Below are 20,395 nucleotides of genomic sequence, written 5' to 3' on the forward strand. Positions count from 1 at the left end.
GTATATATGTTTGAGACTTTCATTCTCTTACATCTCTATCACTTTGATTCTTTCAGTCATAGTTGTTCCGATTTCTCACCGTTTTTTCTATCAAACTTTGATTTCATAATTTATTCAAGTATTCCCGAAATCTTTCTCTCGTCGCCTCTTGTCACGATTTAGCAACACGAATGTCTTCTACGATAGATTGTCAATGGTTACGGTCATTCTGCTAGTCGTTTCATCCTGACTCTCAATCTACTAGTTGATACTTCGAGTAATCTTTCTTAGAGATGTCGATACTTATGTAGAATTATTAACTCTTCACACATTAGACATCTGCTTCTTATTTCAGAAATTACGTAAGTGGTTTATGCCGATGTAAATTCGTGAGTGACATTTTACGTGATAAAAGATCCTACATAATCCTACATAAATTCAATAGTGATATTCAACCGCGACAAATAATTCACATCGTTTCTCAAAATCGTTAATGTGAAATATGACATCATTTCTCTCAATTAAAATCTTTGTCATATTTTAAAATAAACGGATTTTTAAAAATTGACAAATTACAAAGCCAATTTATTTATAACAAAAAAAGGCTGAATTATCGCGCTGAATTGCACGGAAATTTGTCATGTTATCTAACTTGAACGTCGATCAGGTTTTTCATTGGATTATATAGATGAATCGGGCCGGAGATAATTCGTTCGGATTAAAAATAAGAGCGTTTCCTCAATTCTGTGCAAATTGGACCGAACATCCTATTGGTCCATCTAGGCTCTGAATATTTGCCAGTGCCAGCTGTTTGATCCATAATGGTTTATCTATTTAGTTAACGTATTTACCTACCTGGATCAAAACGAGAATTTTCATCGCCCTCATGATATCGATTTTCATGATTGATTCACGAGAGAGAAGAAAGCCTTCTCTTCCCTCCAATATCAAGGATTGGTATTGGAAGTTGAGTCATGAAACATTAAAAATATGTATAAATACATAGTATATATCCTGATAAATGCGGTTTAGGACATTTGTCCTAATCATTATCACTATTTTTCAGAGTCCTATTTTACACTGCTAATAAGAAATTTTGATAAATTGAATCAATCATACAATCTTCCAGATTGTAGCATAAAATAATGTAATAATAAGCAATGTGCAAACATATTTGTTCACTATCCTTTTTGACCCCTAAATTTCTGCTATGATAAATTTAATAACTCGCGAGACCGTTTCAACGCTGAAGGGTTAAGGAGGAATGAAATCATATGAGAATGAAGATCATAAGAGCAAGAGAAAGGAGAGGACATGGATTGATCTCGACCTCTCTCACTTCGTTGGATCGTGATTTGATGTCTGTTGAGGGAACGTGCTAAATCGCGCGCGAGGATACCTTAAGAACTACTTTTGGCCAGAAACGCGCCCTGTTGCAACGAATATCTACCGGGATGTAAATGTTCGAGACGGTGGAGCTTGGCGGTAATGTAAATAGGAAGGTGTGTCGCTCGAGTCGAGAATAACTGAGACTTAATTAATGCGCTGATAATGCGAAACCATGCTCGGTGTCTCCCCTGCCAGACGGTTCCCTTTCCATGCGGGAGAAAGGGATGCCGCGACAATTTTGGCGTACCGTTGGGAATAATCCTTAATGTATAAAGAGGCAAGAGATGTTTATGTATGGCATTAATTTATAGACATTCATGCAAAATTAGAATCTCATAATAGAAAGTAAGCTAGAAATTAATAATTTATGATTCCATATTTGTAACATTAAATAACTTTTCTAACATAAATAATTGTTCATTTTTTTGTAAATTTTTTTTAAATTAATTCCAATGTCCAAAGTAACAGTTAATGCTTTTTCTTTTTATAGCAATTGAAAAATTTGACTCGCTGTTGCGTGCATATTTTTATTATGACAGCTAAAAAAAAAAGAGAGCGCATCGATAATAACAATTGAAATTTATAAATATCAAATTTGTTCTACCGATGGACTACAAAAGCATCGCGAATCAAATTTAATTTGCAAAACAATTTTTTCTGTTGCAGAACATATAAGTTCTGTTATATATAAAATAAACACTGACATATTTTTAATTAAATAATAAACGACGAATGTACAAACGTATTATTTTTTTATACGTGCAAACTCATTTATTTCGCTTTCCAGGCGAAATATAGAATTCTTAAATAGATAATAGCACTATATATTTACTTGATAAGTTTCCGTACACACAGTGCACCATGTATTTGTACCATGCTCGCTAACGTGTAATTTTCGAAGGTTATCATATGCATTAAATAGCACTTCTGGTCAGTAGCGCGTATTGCGTACTTCTCTAGATTATCAATAATGCACAATAGCATTCTAATAATGTAACAGAGACGTCGAAGGGCGATCGATTTCCACAATAACTTGGAAATGCAAAATTTTTCAATGTCATTTTTATTTTTCGAATTTTTCTGTACACAGTGCTAGAAATTTCCAGTCATCGTAATTTTTCCATTTACATATATTTGTACGATATGCCATCGAGCACTAGAAAATGGAGATACTGAGCATGGTTTTAATCGAGAGATATCATCGAGCAATGTTTCCGTAGCAACGATATTTCACGATAATAAAACTATCGTGCAGAGTACCGTTAATCAAGCGATAAAAAGTGATGGGATCCATTAAGAGATCCCTCATTTCCTAACGTCAATGATCAACCCTCTCGGATCTTGCGTCAATTGGGATCTAAAACGATCAAGCTTAAAACGGAGAGTTTGATAGATCGAACGGGTTGACATTAACCAACGTTAACCAGCCATCAATCACTTGCCTCCGCCAATTTTACTCATGCATCGTGCATGCGGAGACCGTGCCCGATCAAAACGCCGCGATGAGATCAATTAACTCTCAGTTACCCGGATCGTGGCGCGTAACGCAAAACGCATCTTCATCGTTGTTGTCGCGTTATCTCGCAGACGAGCGAGACGCTCCTAGAACTAGAGATGGGCAAATTCGAATTCGAGTCGAATCTTTTTTAAATAAACGAGAAAATAAATTTTTAATTTATAAGTATTACCAAAAAAATAAACATTATAACAAATATGTATTAAAAAGGCCTTCTGAAAAATAAGATTTCTTTTTAATACATTTTGTTATATAATGTTTATTTTTTAATATATCTATAAATGGAAAATTATTTATTTTTTAAATATAATTTTTTCTTCTTTAATGTAAATTCAATTGTTTTAATGTAAATTCAAAAAAATCTGATTCGAATTCGATTCCTTTTTGAATCCAGAAGATCTGAATCTGATTCAATTCGACGATTTGATTTGACGTAAGAACTTTAAATACAATTCGATTCGTTTTCAAATATATTATCAAAGATTCGATTCGATTCAATTCGATCTTATAAATAGTTGATTCGCCCACCCTCTAAATCGAGACCTGCTGCTCGTCGCAACGGTGCACGAAGCCGTGTTGCTGCTGCTGTAGTTGTTGCTGCTGCTGATGCTGCAGTTGCTGCTGTCATCCGCTATTTTGTTCGGGTAGCAGTATGCTGACCGATTTGCGATTCGCTGTAGAAACAGCGTGATGGCCGTCGTTCGTTGCGGCCAGGGCAGACGTCGGTTGTGGCCGATGGGACGGTGCGACCACGCGCACTTCCGGCCTAGGTGAAGCTTCTCTCAAAGGGCTGCCAACGCCTACCAGTTCTTCGGGATTCGTCGCCAGTACTGCCGATGGTCTGCAACGACCACAAAAAAAATCATTCGCCTCATGAATGCGCGTATGTTCGCTTCGATCATGTAACCCATTAATTCATACTCTCTAAAATTTGGAATAGAATCTAATTCTAAAGAATAACAAAGAGTGACAATTAAGTTGAAGTCTTCATTGAGAAAGTCATTTTTTTTAAGAGTGAGATTTCACTCTTTAAAATTAGATTCTACTCTAAAGATTTTAAAGAATAAGACGAATGTATTTCATACATTTTCAGGATTGCCATAAATTCCTCATTCTAAAATCTCATCTATAACTTTTCCTGATTTGAAAATAAAATTTCATAATTTTCCTTAATGTTTTCAATATCTTGAAATTTTTTTTAATTTCGTACTAATTTGAAAATTTCAAATATTTTGTTAAATGAATAATTTAACACAGCAATGTAAATTACTATATTAAAAGAAAGGATTGATTGCTGCAGCAATTTAGATGGTATCGCATAGCATTTTTAATTGGCTGCAGTAACCAATTTTTAGTTGCGTTAATCTATCCGCAATATCAATATATGATTTCGATAAATTAACGTAACGAAAAATGATATATTTTACCATCTAAATTTTTGCAACAGCCAATCTTTTCTTTCAGTGTACTATAACTGTTAAGTTAGTAGTATTTTAAAATTATGTAGATGTAATGTACGTACATTAAACTTCTTTTGAAGCTAAAAATTTTAATTTTCCAGAAAATTTTACAAAATTCTCTAACTTTTTTTCTGTTTTTTCTATTTTCAATTGATATTTTTCTGATATTTTTCTGATTTCCAATTTTGTGATAATCCTGATTTTTAAGTTAGCTCAACCTGGATAACTTAATCTTTTCTTTGCGTTTATTTGCTTTTAACATTTTTCAATTTGTATAATATTATATATTGTATAATATTATATATTGTATAATATTATATAATATTATAGTATAATATTATAGTATAATATATTAGATGTATAACTTTGCTTTCGTCGTTTTTTTTCCGAAATTCGAGGCTTTATTGTAAAAAACTGGTTATACATTTATGATTTAAAGTATTGTCCATCGCTGGCCACTACTTTCTCCCATCTTTCGGGTAGCGTACGAATCCCGCGTTGAAAAAACTGGTCATCTTTTGAGGCTATCCACGAATTGATCCAATTTTTTACTTCTTCATAAGACCGGAAATGCTGGTCAGCCAGGCTGTGTGCCATTGATCGAAACAAGTGATAGTCAGAGGGAGCAACGTTTGGAGAATACGGCGGGTGGGGTAGGACTTCCCATTTCAATGTTTTCAAGTATGTCTTGACCACTTTCGCAACATGGGGAGCATTGTCATGCTGTAAAATCACTTTATCGTGTCTCTCGTTGTATTGCGGCCGTTTGTCTTTCAATGCTCGGCTCAAACGCATCAATTGCGTTCGATACCGATCACCTGTGATTGTTTCAGTCGGTTGTTTCAGATTGTTTAACAGTTCATAATACACTACGCCGAGCTGATCACCAAATACAGAGCATGATCTTGGACGTCAAAATCACCGTTCTTGAAGCGTTGAAATCACTCACGACACGTTTTTTCATTAATAGCGGCCTTACCATAAGTATTTGAGAGCATTCGATGAGCCTCAACCGCAGATTTCTTCATATTGAAGCAAAAAATTAAAATCTCCCGTAAGTGACGAGAATTTGGCTCGTAAACTGACATTTTCAATCGAGAATAACTTTATGATGCAGACACAAATCGACTAATGTTTCTATGGGGTTATGTTGACAGATGCTCAAGTTTATTGTATGACGTCTATGATCTATTTATTTCGATCACCACTTACCGCTAAAGCCATCTATAGGAAAACGGCGGAAGCAAAGTTGTACACCTAATATATATAATGTTGATGATTTAATTTATTTCTTTTATAATTGCAAATTTAATCTTTTTAAAAGAAGAAACAATAATTGATGATTTTCTAAAAGGGTCTGTTCAAAATTAACTTACGAATTAAACATTTCCCTCTCTTTATCGTCTCATTGAGACAGAGAACAAAAGAAATAGTTTTACTCAGTGATTGACTGCTCTAATATTTATTTTTATTTTCTATGTGTTTCGACAATGGAAAAATGTTTAGTTTGCAAGCTAAATTTTGGATAAACTTATTTTGAAGTAATCTATGGATTGAGAATTAAAAGACAACGGTAAACAATTCATGCATTTTAATAAATGAAATTTGTTACTTTAATGTTAATTAATAAATAAATGAGACTACTAAAACTTTTGTCAGAATTTGTCAATTTCGTATTTATTTATTGGATTATTGTGTTAACTCAAATAAATAATTTCATTTTATCAATTTCAATTTATACTGATATTATAGATTATCTTGTTTTTTGCGGAGGCGCTTAATTTATTTCACAAAGTGCATCGCTATCGCTATTTATTTGACGTGTCAGAATCAAGTAAGATAAACGAAATGTTTACATACCTGTGCTGTGGGGGTGGCGTGGGTGTTCGTGATAGAGGGAAACTGGCGACTTCCCTCGTCACCGAAAGTGACCGGATCGAGCCGAATGTTTGGTCTGGCGATAAATTGGCCCCGACGCTTTGTACCATGCCGCTACTGGAACATGGACATCGGTTAATTGCCAATTAGGCTGTTCACGGAGAGTGCACGCCGCAGTGCTCTTCTGTCTTAACCCTTAAGTTCTCTCCGAATGTCTCCAAAAGTGACTCAACTCGACTTTGTTCTTACGTTTCGCGGAATACAAGTGAATCACTTATTCGAGGGGTTCTGACCAACAGTAGACTAACAAGGAAAGTTCAACGACCCATGAACTCAAATAGATTTGAAACTTCGCGCGGATATAGATTTTAGGGAACGAAGCGACCGAACCTTCAAAGAGATAAACCAATTCTCTTAAGTTTCTCCAATATCTTGGAAATCGTCTAAATTATTTTAATTAAATCAGAAACATTACAACTTTTTTAATAAGTATAAAACCTTTTTTAACAAGTATAAAAGTAGGATTTCAAACAGTCCTTGAAAAAAATTAATTTGTAATTTCTTGTTCTGAGTGTTCTAACTTGAAAAAGAACACTAGTATATGAAAGTATTCTAAAAAATCTTAAAAAAAACTGACGTTGTCAAATGTAATAAAGATAAGTAAAATGAGTAAGAAAAAAACTTGCGATATTTCAGTACACTGTAATTTGCTCGAGTATGTTAGTCCTGGATTAAATATGCCTCATGATCGCGAGATGACGCATCGATTCTTTTTCTAATAGTTCTTAAGAAACTTTACACTTCGTTGCTCCGGGCAAGGTTCTACCGGATCGTTACGAAGACGTGATTAATATAATATACGCAAGATAATAATCATTCTCACACTTGTATACATGCACCAAAACGCGTTATTAAGTCCAACTTCGATCACACCTTCAATGACTGAGAAAAAGGATACATACTCCGATTTACGAGAAGAGAGAACTGACTCTTCTTTATATATTAAAACATGATTAACTTCCTGTCAGAGAGATAAAAAGAATTCGAGGAGATCTTTTATCGATATGAGGAAATATGTAATGGACGGATTCTGTGCTCTTCGTATAAACGAGAGATTCCAGACAGACTGTGTAAAAAAAAATCTGCAAAGGTTGACATATAAAAATTCGCGCATATATGAAGGCTTACAACAGATATATCGCTTTCATATACGAGTCATCTCTCACACTCCTTTTGACTCTCGTCGCGCTGTTAACATTTGTCAAGTGACGAAAAGTGAATTTAAGAATGGAGCTGATCGATAACTTTGAAATGATACAGACTATAGACGTACCCCACGCATTCAATTTGTCTCTACATGCAAGGCATCTATGCCCTTTGTGAAAAGGACGCCTCGTTCTTGTCCCACGTTCTACTAAGAATCGCGATTATTTTAAGGATTAAAACGCTACCATGAGTTGGTATAAGTGACTTTTTCATGGAATTTCTCTAAACGTTACTAAAACATTGAGAAGATACATTGTTAGATATCAAAGGAACATTGGATATCTAATCCTTTGAGTTAAATAACATTTTATTACTACACAACATTTTTAACTTCTATGTATATCCAAATGTAAATCAATTTATTCTAAGTTATGTATTTTAATGTAACGTTATGAATTTAACAATGTACACGGAACTATATATTATCTGTTGAAAAATATCGTGCTGAAGGCAGACTATCCTAAAAAATATTCCATTCACACACACTTTCAGAAAAAAATATGTGTATCATATTGCTGACTAAATTGAAAATTTGATTAATCTGTTCTTTATAATGTTTTTCGTTTTATAAAAATACTGTTTTTCTTTTCAATTTTCAATGTTAAATATTTCATACGCACATATTGTAAGATTTTCTGGTCAAGATTCTTATGAAAGAATAAAGATATCTTTGTCAAAAAAAAACACTTACACTCCACCAACTTCGTTTGACTCTTATAACCCTTTATTTTATCTTTTTGTCATGCTTTAAAATAATAGAGAATCAAAATTACAATATTGTATATTGTTTAAATATTGTTTAAATAAAAATCTATTTATAAAACTAAATAAATATATAGAATTAAATATAAAATATTACTTCTTATTATATATTATATATATTTTATATATTTTATTTTAATTGCAAAAAACTATAGCTTATTAAGTTTCATTATTTAATACAAAAATTATTGATATGTATAAGTAATATTTTAACAAAACATTTTTTTAATCAATTTTCTAAATTAATTTATTCTAAATAAACTAATTTATGCAAATTTTTTATAACAAATGCATAAAGATAAAGTATATCATATAATACGCATAAAAATATTTATCAGCGTATACAGTGCTGACAAAACAAGTCTGCTTATCTCATTAATATAGATACGTATGTATAGCGTGTCTTGCTTTCGTGCCACGGGAATTCGCGAAACGATTATCGGACGACAGGAAATAGTTGATCAAAGTGGATGATTATCGATATTGCAGTAGAAGCTCTCTGATGCTTTAAGAGATGCTATGAATTATTCATTCGGATCCGACCGGGCATGTCGAAGTTATATCCGACAAACTCACTATTCCGCTCGCATTCGCTGAGTTCGCAAACTTTTCGATAAGATCGGTTTTCTCGCGAAAGGATATTGATGAGACGAAGGTCTTCTAGAAAGACCTCCGTCGATAACGAAAAAGAAAGTTTTTGTAAATGAAAAAGTTTAGTTGCTAGCAAATGCGGAGATTTATATTTTTACGAAAATTAAAATTCATTATTTATTTATCTACATATGTGTGGACGTATCTAATACATTTTGAGACTGAAAGCATACAATTTTTTAAGAGGATTTTTAAGAGGAAAACATAATGATGAACAACACAAGTTTTATGTATGTATGTATGTTGATAATTCTGAGTAAAATAGCTTCATTTATGCTTAATGACTGCGCAGTTAATGACGTCTTCTATATTGTATAAAAAGAAAGAGTTCTCTCTTGGGGTTTTCTTGTTTTTATTTCATTTATAATATAGTAATATAATCATTCTATTGTATACGAGTCAGCACCAACCATTTGTATAAAAAATTATAGCACGTTTATCTTGTATATTGCTTTGCATTATTTTTATGGCTTAATCTTGAACAGAGTAAAATATTATATCTGCGTAGACCCTAGAATATTAAAAAAAAGATGAGAGAAAAAACTTCGTACATATTATTATGATAAATACTTTGTATATGACTAGAATGCTTGAAATATTGCTTCATACTTTACTTTGTGCATTTATATATACATATATAAAAAATTTGCAAGTATAGAAACATAATATCTTACAAAGTTTTCACAACAAAGTGATATTAAAAAGTTTCTGCTGAATCACTTTTACGATATATATCAAACTGGAATTACATTACAGCCGGAAATGACTGTAATTATTAAAATGAGTGCAGAGTCACAACTAAAAGTTAAAAACTCATTGATGTCTAAGAGCAAAATTACTAAAAACAAATAAATAAATTTTTAATAAGTTTTCTAGTTTATTGTTTCTAGCATTGATTAATGAGAGAAATAACATGGTATTGTAACTTACACATGATATTATAACATACACACATACACATACGTATATATACATATATAATGCATATATAACATGACGTATGAAATATAATGTCCGCAAATACATCTCCAGCTACTTCATTTTTCACAACGCTAATTGTTATTACATTGTGACACATGATAAAAAATGATTATATAAATAAAAAAGGAAGTTTTAATCATTATTCCTTCATCAATTATCGTGCGACATTACTCTAATATCAAATGCAAATTGTATTGCTATTGTCACTCTTTTGAGTGACAATATTTCAAAAAAAGCAATTAAATAAATATTACAGAAAAGCATTTCTTCACAAAGGATCCTGCACTAAGTAATTATATAGAAAATTGGAAACGAGTTAGTTTTCATATATAATATAATTTATAATTGAACAAACGATATAAATACAAAGTTGAATAATAATAGGTAATATTTGAATTATGATATGTCAAAAGCATAAAATTTGTACTCATGAAATATTTTTAATAACTTAAAAAATTGATTATTATCATAACTTTGTGTCTGTGACATCTCTTGTTCACTATTTTATAAGTTAAATATATATGAAAATTGATTATTTCACCAAGACCCAATTTTCCATTAATTAATGAGGAACTTTTTAATAACTTAACAACAAGTTTAAGCAAATATACATTCTTTAAGTGCTTATGTAATATAACTGAATTTATTAAATACATATTTATTGATAGACTGATTGTCAAGAGCAATATGTAATAAATAAAAAAATGTCTTACAAAAATAATGTTTTTTTACCTAGTCATGATAATCATGAAAAAGTCATTTATTTCATCGGTCACGTATTTCTAGTTCTGACGAAAATAAAGGAATCAATATGACGACTGACGTATGCAGCAAGAAATTACAATCAGCAATGAATTAAAACGTATTATTGTCGGCTATGAACTTTCATGTGGCTTACATTACTGAGCTATGTTTGTCTCATAGCTGGATATAATGCTTAATAAAATATGTATTAAAACCTATTTTAAGTGAACATGGCCTTTACGCGAATGGCAACCGGTGTCGCTGTTATGTCAAAAAATGGAACTTTGCAATCTTCTGCGAATTTACATAATTACAGAGAATCTTTGGTATCGCTAATTATTTCCTCTAATGTTTCTCTAGTAAAAAAACTTAATTCATATTTAGTTTCATTCACGAGAAAACAACGTAGAAAAATAACTGGTTCCGAGTTCGATAAAAGTTTAACTTAAAATTAATTTATAAAAAAAAAAACAGAGAAAATAATGACAGAATCGATAAATACACAATGTTTCTAAAATTTGATACTAAACTTCAATAACATGTCTTATTTTTACACTCATTGTCAGAATTAGTGACATTTATAGTGATTTATATTATCCGTTATAATAGTTTGAAATCCCTCGATTTTTATCAAGCATTGACATTAATAAATCAAATCTCGGTATTACGTATGTCATCGAAAGTGACACATAAAACGTGTATTGTAACGTATGTCAGAGGATGAGCTATACTCACCTGACAGAGCCTGAAGTCACTAGGAAAGGCATGGGCGTCGGACACGGGCTCAAAGGCGAGCTGCTCACGGAGCTGCGAGTGCTGCTCAAAACGGAGTGTGGACATTGCGGCGGACCTACGTGCGGTCCTCCTCCCATACCGCTTCCGCCTTTGCTAGACGTGCGACTTTTCAGGCACGGGATCTTCGGCCATCCGCTTACATCCTTGCCAGATACCCCTGAAACAACACACATCTCATTGATTATTTTAGGAACACTAGCGACGAAAACAGATGCACTGATGATGAAACATCAGCAGTGAATTGTTTAATTAATTTAAGTTAAATATCAATTTACATATATACTTCAAATTTTTTGAAAAATTCAAAGCAAACTTTTTGTTAAACACTGAAAAAAAGTGATGTTTCAACAGCATTATTTTAATTAAATAAAAATAATCTTGTTTATTTATAACAACAGTATTAATGAAATAAATAAAATTTTATTAAAACAAGAGCATAAGTATTTGTTTCATAAGTTAATGATGTTCAATTAAACAAAATTAATTAATTAAAATAATTAATTTAATTAAATAAAAAAATTAAATTAAATTAAATTAAATAATTAATTAATTAATTAAAATGCTGTTAATATATTATTTTTTCAGTGTAAAAATAAATATTAACAGCATTATCAAGTTTTTAATAATCCGAGACTAAGAATTTTTGATCAATAGAATTTTAAAAAAAATTATATAATATATTTTTAATTATATAATATATTTTTCATTTAGTTAGAAATTTAGTTTGAAAGTCTACTTCAACGAGGATTTTATTTGAGGTTTATTTGTTCTTAGATAGGATAATTCCGACAAATACGTCGCAGAAGTCGGAAGAAATAGAAGGAGTAAGGATAATTTTTGCCGCAGCTACTTTGTTACATGCCTTTATATTATATTAGTATTGTGTTATGATTTCAATTTTTTACTGTTAATATTAATAAAATTATTGTGAGTTAAATCGATTTGTCACTGTAATAAGTAGCGCCATTATAAACTATAATCTAACATAAAATGATTACTGTATAGTGCGCGTAAAAGGCTTAGCAGTTATTTCGTGATACAAAAGTATAAAGGAATAGTAAAGCATATTGTAAAATGCAAGTGCTTTGTTCTCGTATTTTTTGTTTAGTTTGTTGCTCGTATATCTCACCTGTTTGGTATATACGGCATTTTTAACGGGCGGGTTTTATATCCAAAGCATACAAAGTGCGCAGGATTCAGTGCACTGAATAAACACATTACATGAAATATGTACCTCACGTAATAACACTTGTAATATATGTAGGAAGATTGTAATTATTATCTATTACTTCATGTACAAATTTATCATTCTTATTTCTTAATAAAACTTTGTAAACATATTTTATAAGTTTATTATAATGTCATTTTTCATCTTATTTATAAGTATTATTTGTAAATTTTTCATGAGCCATATATATCCCTCCTCTCCCTATAAGTAGCCATATATCCTACCTCCATGGAATATACTGCAAAAATGCAAAAAGTTCAAAAGTTTTTTTTTAATACGAAAAATAAGTATTTCGGTTTTCTAATATTTTTTTTTCATAGTAATAGACAGTAAAAAGTTTTCACTTATATAGTTCATTTATCTTAAAAATAAGAAATAATACTTAATAAATGAAGTTTTTGCTAGATGCAGCATATATACCAGAGTTATCTTACATTTTATATAGACAGTTATAAAGAACGTAACAATTAATATTATACAAAAAAATTGATTGCAAACAATCTATTTATAAATTTTTATTTGGTTTGGAATGCATTGTATATACATAAATATATTAAACAGATTATAATAGATTATGCTTTGCGACACGATATATTCTGCGTCTAAAAGCGTATCGTGATAAAAAAGTTATTGATATTTTTAACTATCTCAATGTCATTATAAACAGAAAATTTTACTTTTTTTTTAATAAGTTGTATTTAGCAATTCAAAAACGTAAATTTTTTTTCACTTAACTTTAAATTTTATGCGTGTGCATAAAAATTTTGAGAATAATATGATAAAGCATGTACGAATATATTACGTTAATGATGAATTTATATTCAATTATTCATCAAAAACTCTTCAGAGTTTAAATTAATCTAAAAATGTAGAAAATAAATGCTTTATTATTTTTAATTATTTATGGCCGGTTGTTCCATCTTTAGATAAACCGTGGTAATTTACTTATTGGATAAACAAAAGAATAAAAGAATAAAACGTAAAAGAGTAAGAGAGTAAATGAGCTGAACCGAAAGATCCCCTTAATATCTTGTTAAGGAGATCTTAAAGCGAATCTCGAAGTTCGATATCATCAGAGATGTTTTTAAAGCACATCGATATCATCACACATCTTTATATATCACTACATCAATATCTCACGCAATCTATGATACGAATACGATAGTCATTTTTGTGTCAATTTTCGTATAATAAATTCGATAAAGCGTCTAAGTTTAATTTTAAAAACTCGACATTATTTGTTCATGCAAACTATGTGTTTGTGGATTACTATTTCATAAGTATAGGTTACAAAACTTTTGTATCAAGCAAATGTTATCACGACTTGACAGCTTGAGACATCATGTTACATTAAGAAATGATAAAAAATATATATCAATTTCGAAATTTTTGATCGTTTCTCAGCATAAACTCCACTTCACAATATGTATACTTCAATCCTGGAAAAGAATTTTCGATTCTGTGAAAGAAAAAAAAAGTATTTGTTATACAAAAATTATATGATTAGTTGATAATACAGACGGCTTTAGGATTACCTTAATGCTTTATTCTGTAATTAATATAATCTATGTATATATATATATATATATATATATATATATATATTATTAATCAATTTATCAATTTAATCTATACGCGCGCGTGCGCATGTGTGCGTGCGTGTGTGTGTGTGTGTGTGTGTGTGTGTGTGTGTTTGTGTGTGTGTGTATTTTTCTTTCACGTAGAAAGAAAATTCAACTGAAATAAATCAAAGAAAGTTCCGTTGCAATGAAAATTTTAGAAAAATACATACAGTAAAAGGAAAGATGGACTGAATATAGTATAGTATTTTTAATTAGCCAATTTTTAATTGCGTTAGTCTAGTCGAAATTCTGTATTGACATTGCGAATAAGCTAACGCAACCAAAAATTGGCTGCTGCAACCAAGAATTGGCTGCTATAGTCCAAATACTATACCATATTTTACCATCTAATTTGTTGCAGCAATCTTTTCTTTCAGTGTAAAGGACTTTAATTCTCGCGTGATTTTTCTTCGATATTATCTCAAGAATCATTATAAAGTAATCATATCGATATGCACGTTTATCATGATTACTAAACGAGAGATTGATTTCCTCCTATATTGATAGCATTATTGCAGTGTCAAGATAATGGGATGTTTAGTATGTAAAAAGAAGCTTTCGCGACCTCTTTCGAATCCGTGATTTGAATATACACGGCACGATTAGTGCCGATTTGCCGAAGTGATACGCGATTCTCTTGGTTATTTAGATTTCCGTCATGAGATAGAAACCGAACATATTGTATATTAACAGATGAAATGATTGTGTCTTCATTACGTAGATAACAACTAGCTCTTCATTTGATATTTTTTGTTATGGAGAGCTCTAAATAACGCGTATCATCGACACTCGTTTGAGTGAAATAAAAATTGTAATCACAGTTCGTACTATTGGAATACGATTATAAAAAATCGCCATTATCAGCGAACATCCGATTATTTTTTCAGTGACTGTTGGAGGAGAAGATCTTTAAATATCAATTAAACGTCACGTGTAAAAAATGTATAATAAAAAACGATTTGGAAATGGATTTCTGAAATCTCTGTCAAGTTACTATCTCTACCACTAAAAATCAGAATAAGGTATGTAGCAAAAGTAAGTGCTAATTTAGTGCTAATTGAGTACTCTATTCCTGATTCTAGTGTTTAAATTATTTAGCAGCGTTTAAAAGTGAGAATGCTGGATTCAATATAACACATAATTCAAACAAAATTTAAAAAAATAGATGTCAAAATATTAAGTACTTTTTAAGTAGCTCTTTAAGTACTTTTAAGTGTTTCGATTTTAATACTAAAATTGCTGTTACATCATTTTTTATCCATTGATAGTTTTTTTTTCCAGTTAATTTGCATTTGCACGTGGAGCTTTAGATTTTTGTGATTTTTTTGTAAATAGTCATAATTAATTACAAGTAATTTTAATTTTATGGTGACAATTTTATGACAATCTTCTCTCGTAAAAGCCAAATTTATCTTGAACCGTAATTGGATTAATTTAGACCCGCAGTGCTAGTGTTAAAAGATACTTTACATTTGTTTGTTTTAACGCTCGATAACTTAGAGGTGCTGAAAACTAAACGATAACCATAAACTGAAAACCAAAATTAGATGTTGTATATCTTATAAAAGGCAAAATTAGAAAATAATTTAACATTGGAATTAATCCTCTGTATTAATTTTGAAAGATACTTTATTGTTATTCGTATATTATTATGACCGCTTCTTTGACTTATATTTTTTATGTTTAGAAATATAAAAATTGACACAAGAAGCTCGCAATTTCGATATTAAACAATTTCTTGATTTTGGTAGTCCTAAGATACAATCTCTGTTCACTTTTTATCATCAAAAATACTTAAGTTACTTTTTAAACAAATAAGAGTAAAATATCTTTTAAAATTGAGATACATATAATAGAAGCACAAAGAGCATTTAATCTTATTTTTTTTTTATTTAAATATTATACTTTTTTATTTGTATTTTGATCTAAAAATTAGAAATTAAAGTATTAAATTAACGCGTAATTAGTACTTAATTTTGATATATCTTTCCATTTTCAGTGGTAATAACTTGACAAAGATTTCTGAAATATAGATTGGGAAGACATTTTAACATTAGCACGATTAAAAGAAAATCAACTCCATGGCATCGAAGAAGAATGTAAAATTATTAGAATATATAATACAAGGAACATGAAAACATTCTTGAAATCTTGAATTCTTTGTTTTAACGCGCAGTAATTTGGCAAAATTTATTACGTACGAAATTCAGGAATGCTCGTTGGGCATTCCCGGGATCACGGTTGCTCGCCAATTAAATTCTAGCTACCTTCCAACGTCAACGTTGGATAATTCAGACAGGAAGGAAGCCGCTCAAACAGTGCAATGCGGTGGACAAGTACAAGCATGAAATTTGTAACGCGGTCGGATTGTCGACTCGAGAGTCTGCATAGAGCGTGGAATATTCTGTTCTGCAATTCGGTCTTTCAACAATGGAGATCAGCTTATACCAACAAAGCCTGTGACCAACATTCGTTCCCAGCTATGTACACTTCACGCGTATGAGCGCAAAAAAAAAATTATAACTGTTGCCAAACGCATGACTGTACGGTGATGTCGTAACATCTCGACGAGACAAGAAAAAGTCGATGAATAGATGATGCTGTGTAACGACTGTCGGTATTTTTACTCTTCATAAAATGTAAAGTCATTTTATTACGATCGAATTATTTCATACAGCATATACCGGTAATTTGAAACATTTATGTAAATATTTTCTGATGTAAATTTATAAATGATAAATATCGGTAATAAATTTTACATTAATAGATATATTTTCAAATAATAAATTTATTAGATTAATAAAATATGTATGAGCTATTTCCAATAAATATTGAGATATCTGAAGACAATTGTTTTTTCCTTTGCACACATATTTTTATATCGGCTGAAAATATAATTATTATCTATAGAAGTTTTTTCTCGTAATGACCTCAGCTATCAACTTTAATATCAAAATGTGATAAATTACCGTGAAGTAAACGAAATTCTAGCTTCTTCGAACTCTCTAAATGCAAATATCTAATATTATAAGGTTAAAGGTTACGAAGATTAGTGCTAAGGAGATTAATTTTTCCTTCTCGGAAATTAAATACAAAATCTTTTAGATAACGAAGACAGACGTAAAATTAAAAAGATTTAAAGAAAACTTTAAAGATACAAAACAATATTGTAAATTTCAATAACAAAATTAGTAATCAGTTATTCCAAAGTAATTATTAAACCAAAATCCAATATTTTACTTAACGATTCAGTAACAATTGTAAATTCTAATAGTATAGTATTATCAAGTTATAATCCAATCCCATGCACTTAACGATTTCAATTATCTTCCCTCGGTCATTCATTACTTTTATAGCATCTACAGAACAAAAGCTTCCGAAACTAAATTATTTATCGGTGGGTAAGGATGTATGAGCAATGTTGTGCCATGCCTAGCCGTCGTCGCGTCGCCATCGTATAGTCGTCGTGCAAGAATCATTTAATCTCGAAGTCAATAGCCGTCATTCTACTTCAGAATTTCTCGGGCTTCGTAAAGCTAGACAATAGCAGAAAAGAATGACGCAGCGGCGGACTAGTGGATATTGCACCGTCGTGTCGTAAGTACAAATCGCGCGGACAATAAGAGGAAAAGAAGAAGTCACAATCCGGAGGCCGGAAAGTATCGGAAAACCGTTCGATATTCGTCTCGGGATGAGGTCTTTCAAGTATTTCGTCGTGGGAGGAGAGAAGAAGATGAGACGACGAGGCCTGCAAGCAACAATCCACTGGGATTTTGTTGTTCCTAACCAACGTCCAGACTCTCAATAAACTCGCGACAAACCGCTGATCGATTACTAGCATCCACATATCTATGAATGTTTCAAACTTACCGTTTTTTTTTAATTGAGCGATCGAAGTAAGAGAAACGACGATTATTTCCCATTATTAGATTCAAAAATTAAAATTGATTCGGACAAATGAGGTTCTCGATTGTTTTTAAAAAATACCAAGATTTATTTTAAAAGATATTGAAAAGAATGAAAAAGAAATAGAAATAGAGTCTTTGTGCAGATACTTTATATATACTACGCGTTATATTTATTTCACTTTGTGCAATTTTTATATAGAGCAACTAATTTTTTGTTAATAAATTCAGAGTTGATCTTCTTTTTTCTAAGGAATTTAATTTAATATCTATCTTTTTGGCAGATTTTTTTTTACACGTTAATTTTTTGTACATGTGCGCAATTTTAGAGGAAATTATAGAAGTCGAATTGCAACACATACGCCTGCAGGTATACAGTATCGAAATAACATCATTTGACTAATTAACTGACTGACATAGTTCATTGGAATAGGTCAAAAGAAGTCAAAGGTGGTATTCCACGATTCAGTAGCGGTCAGCATTTTAATTGACTGACCGGACATTGCCGAAACGTGAGGACGACTATTTTTAGCAAAGGCCAAGACTATCTGACTAACTCGTCGCTACGCTATATTAATCCCTCTCTCCTCCCGTTATCTCTGATAGGGTTAGCGTGCCTTGCAGTGTACGATAAACCTGACCTTTTAAGAAAATAAAATCTCATTAGATCTGATGATTTCACAGTTGAACGATGCAGCGAAACGCGTCCTCGTGGAAGATCAATCGGCATTTAACGACAATCTGATAAATCGCGAACCATTTGCGAAATATGCTCGAACGCCAGCGAAATTAATGCAGCCTCTCGGAAAAATAGGATGGGTGGACGACAACGCTGACCGCCAATTCTATTCCCTGTGGAGCATATACGCTACGGATGCATTTATGGAAAATGGAGTCAAAAGTTCAGGATCCTGATGGAATAATACGTTTCATCAACGTAGGTTTTTTAGTTATATAATTTACGTTGGACGTCACCCCTTTTATGGATTTTTCGAACAAAATATAGAAGCGGTATCTTCACGGCAAAAATGTGGAGAATTGTTTTTGGATTATAGAGAATTAAAAATCCTTTCCAGAGCAACTGTGCTTTAAAAGCTAAAAATGATAGCAAAATTTTTTTCTTAAAATCTAGAGAAAAAGTTGAAAATAATAATTACAAAAAGGTTATTAATTAATCCAATTTATGAAGATATTTACGCAATGTAAAAGATAATAGATACTGTTTTGCCTAATTTTTCTTTCTCTAGATAAATAAAACATTATTTTCTTAAAAGTTTACTGTAAATGTTACAATTACTTGAAAATAGTTATTTTCTTATTATGTTATTATAATTGTATGTAAAAGAGCTTTTTTTAAGCTTCTTCATATTCAGTTATCTGACCTTTATTTATGGTTAAAATTCATTGATGTATTATGGTTTATCGTCTAGTATAATAGAGCTTTATCAGGTATCGTGTAATCTTATCGTGTAATCTGACATAAATATTACCTTTTTAGAGAATATAATAATGCAGAAGATATATATATTGTATGCGGTAATTTAATTACAATACAACGCTACACACAATTAATATTGTAATTAACAGAATGTCAGAGCGGCTTAATTAATGAAATGTAATTGCAAAAAATATAAAATCATAATGAATAATGAACGTTAAAATTGCATTTTTCACGTATGTATCCAATTAATCTAGTTTATTCAATTTAACAAAGCTTTGCTTTTACAGAAAATAAAGTTCTGTAAAGTTCTGTAAAATTTTTAAACTCATTGTTAATTCTGTTACACCAAATAAATTCATTTTATTTTATCTTATTTTTATCTATACATATTGAAAAAAATCTATCAAAATCTATCAAATAAAAATTTATCTAAATTCTAAAGGAAAAAAATGTTTATTATTTTTAAAAGTTCAGCTTTTCTGAAAAAGATTTCCAATTCTCTATAATCGAAAAGCAAATTTTTGTCGAGAAGATACCACCTCCGCATTTTATTGTTCGGAAAATCCGTGAGTAAGTGAAAAGAGTGACAACCAACGTAAATTATATAACTGACCAGGAAATCTACGTCGATGAAACCTTTGACGGCTATATTCATACGAGACAGTTCTCTTCGCACTTTGTCGTCATATTACTGTTCTCTCTCTCTCNCTCNTCTNTNTCTTCTCTACTCTCTACTACTCTACTCTACTACTCTACTCTACTCTACTNTACTATCTAC

General features: G+C 30.9%; 1 protein-coding gene across 1 annotated transcript in view; it reads right to left on the reverse strand.

The window, feature by feature from the left end:
- Positions 1–3,508: 3,508 nt before the first annotated feature.
- The window catches only part of LOC105626981, a 45,248-nt gene continuing 28,361 nt past the window's right edge, over positions 3,509–20,395 (reverse strand). The window contains exons 4-6 of the mRNA XM_012208267.1: positions 11,362–11,578; positions 6,205–6,339; positions 3,509–3,725 (exon numbers count right to left, since the gene is read on the reverse strand). Coding sequence (XP_012063657.1) covers positions 3,509–3,725; positions 6,205–6,339; positions 11,362–11,578 — 569 coding nt within the window. The remainder of the gene's footprint in view (positions 3,726–6,204; positions 6,340–11,361; positions 11,579–20,395) is intronic.

Source organism: Atta cephalotes, assembly GCF_000143395.1.
Source record: "Atta cephalotes unplaced genomic scaffold scaffold00007, whole genome shotgun sequence".
Taxonomy (NCBI): domain Eukaryota; kingdom Metazoa; phylum Arthropoda; class Insecta; order Hymenoptera; family Formicidae; genus Atta; species Atta cephalotes.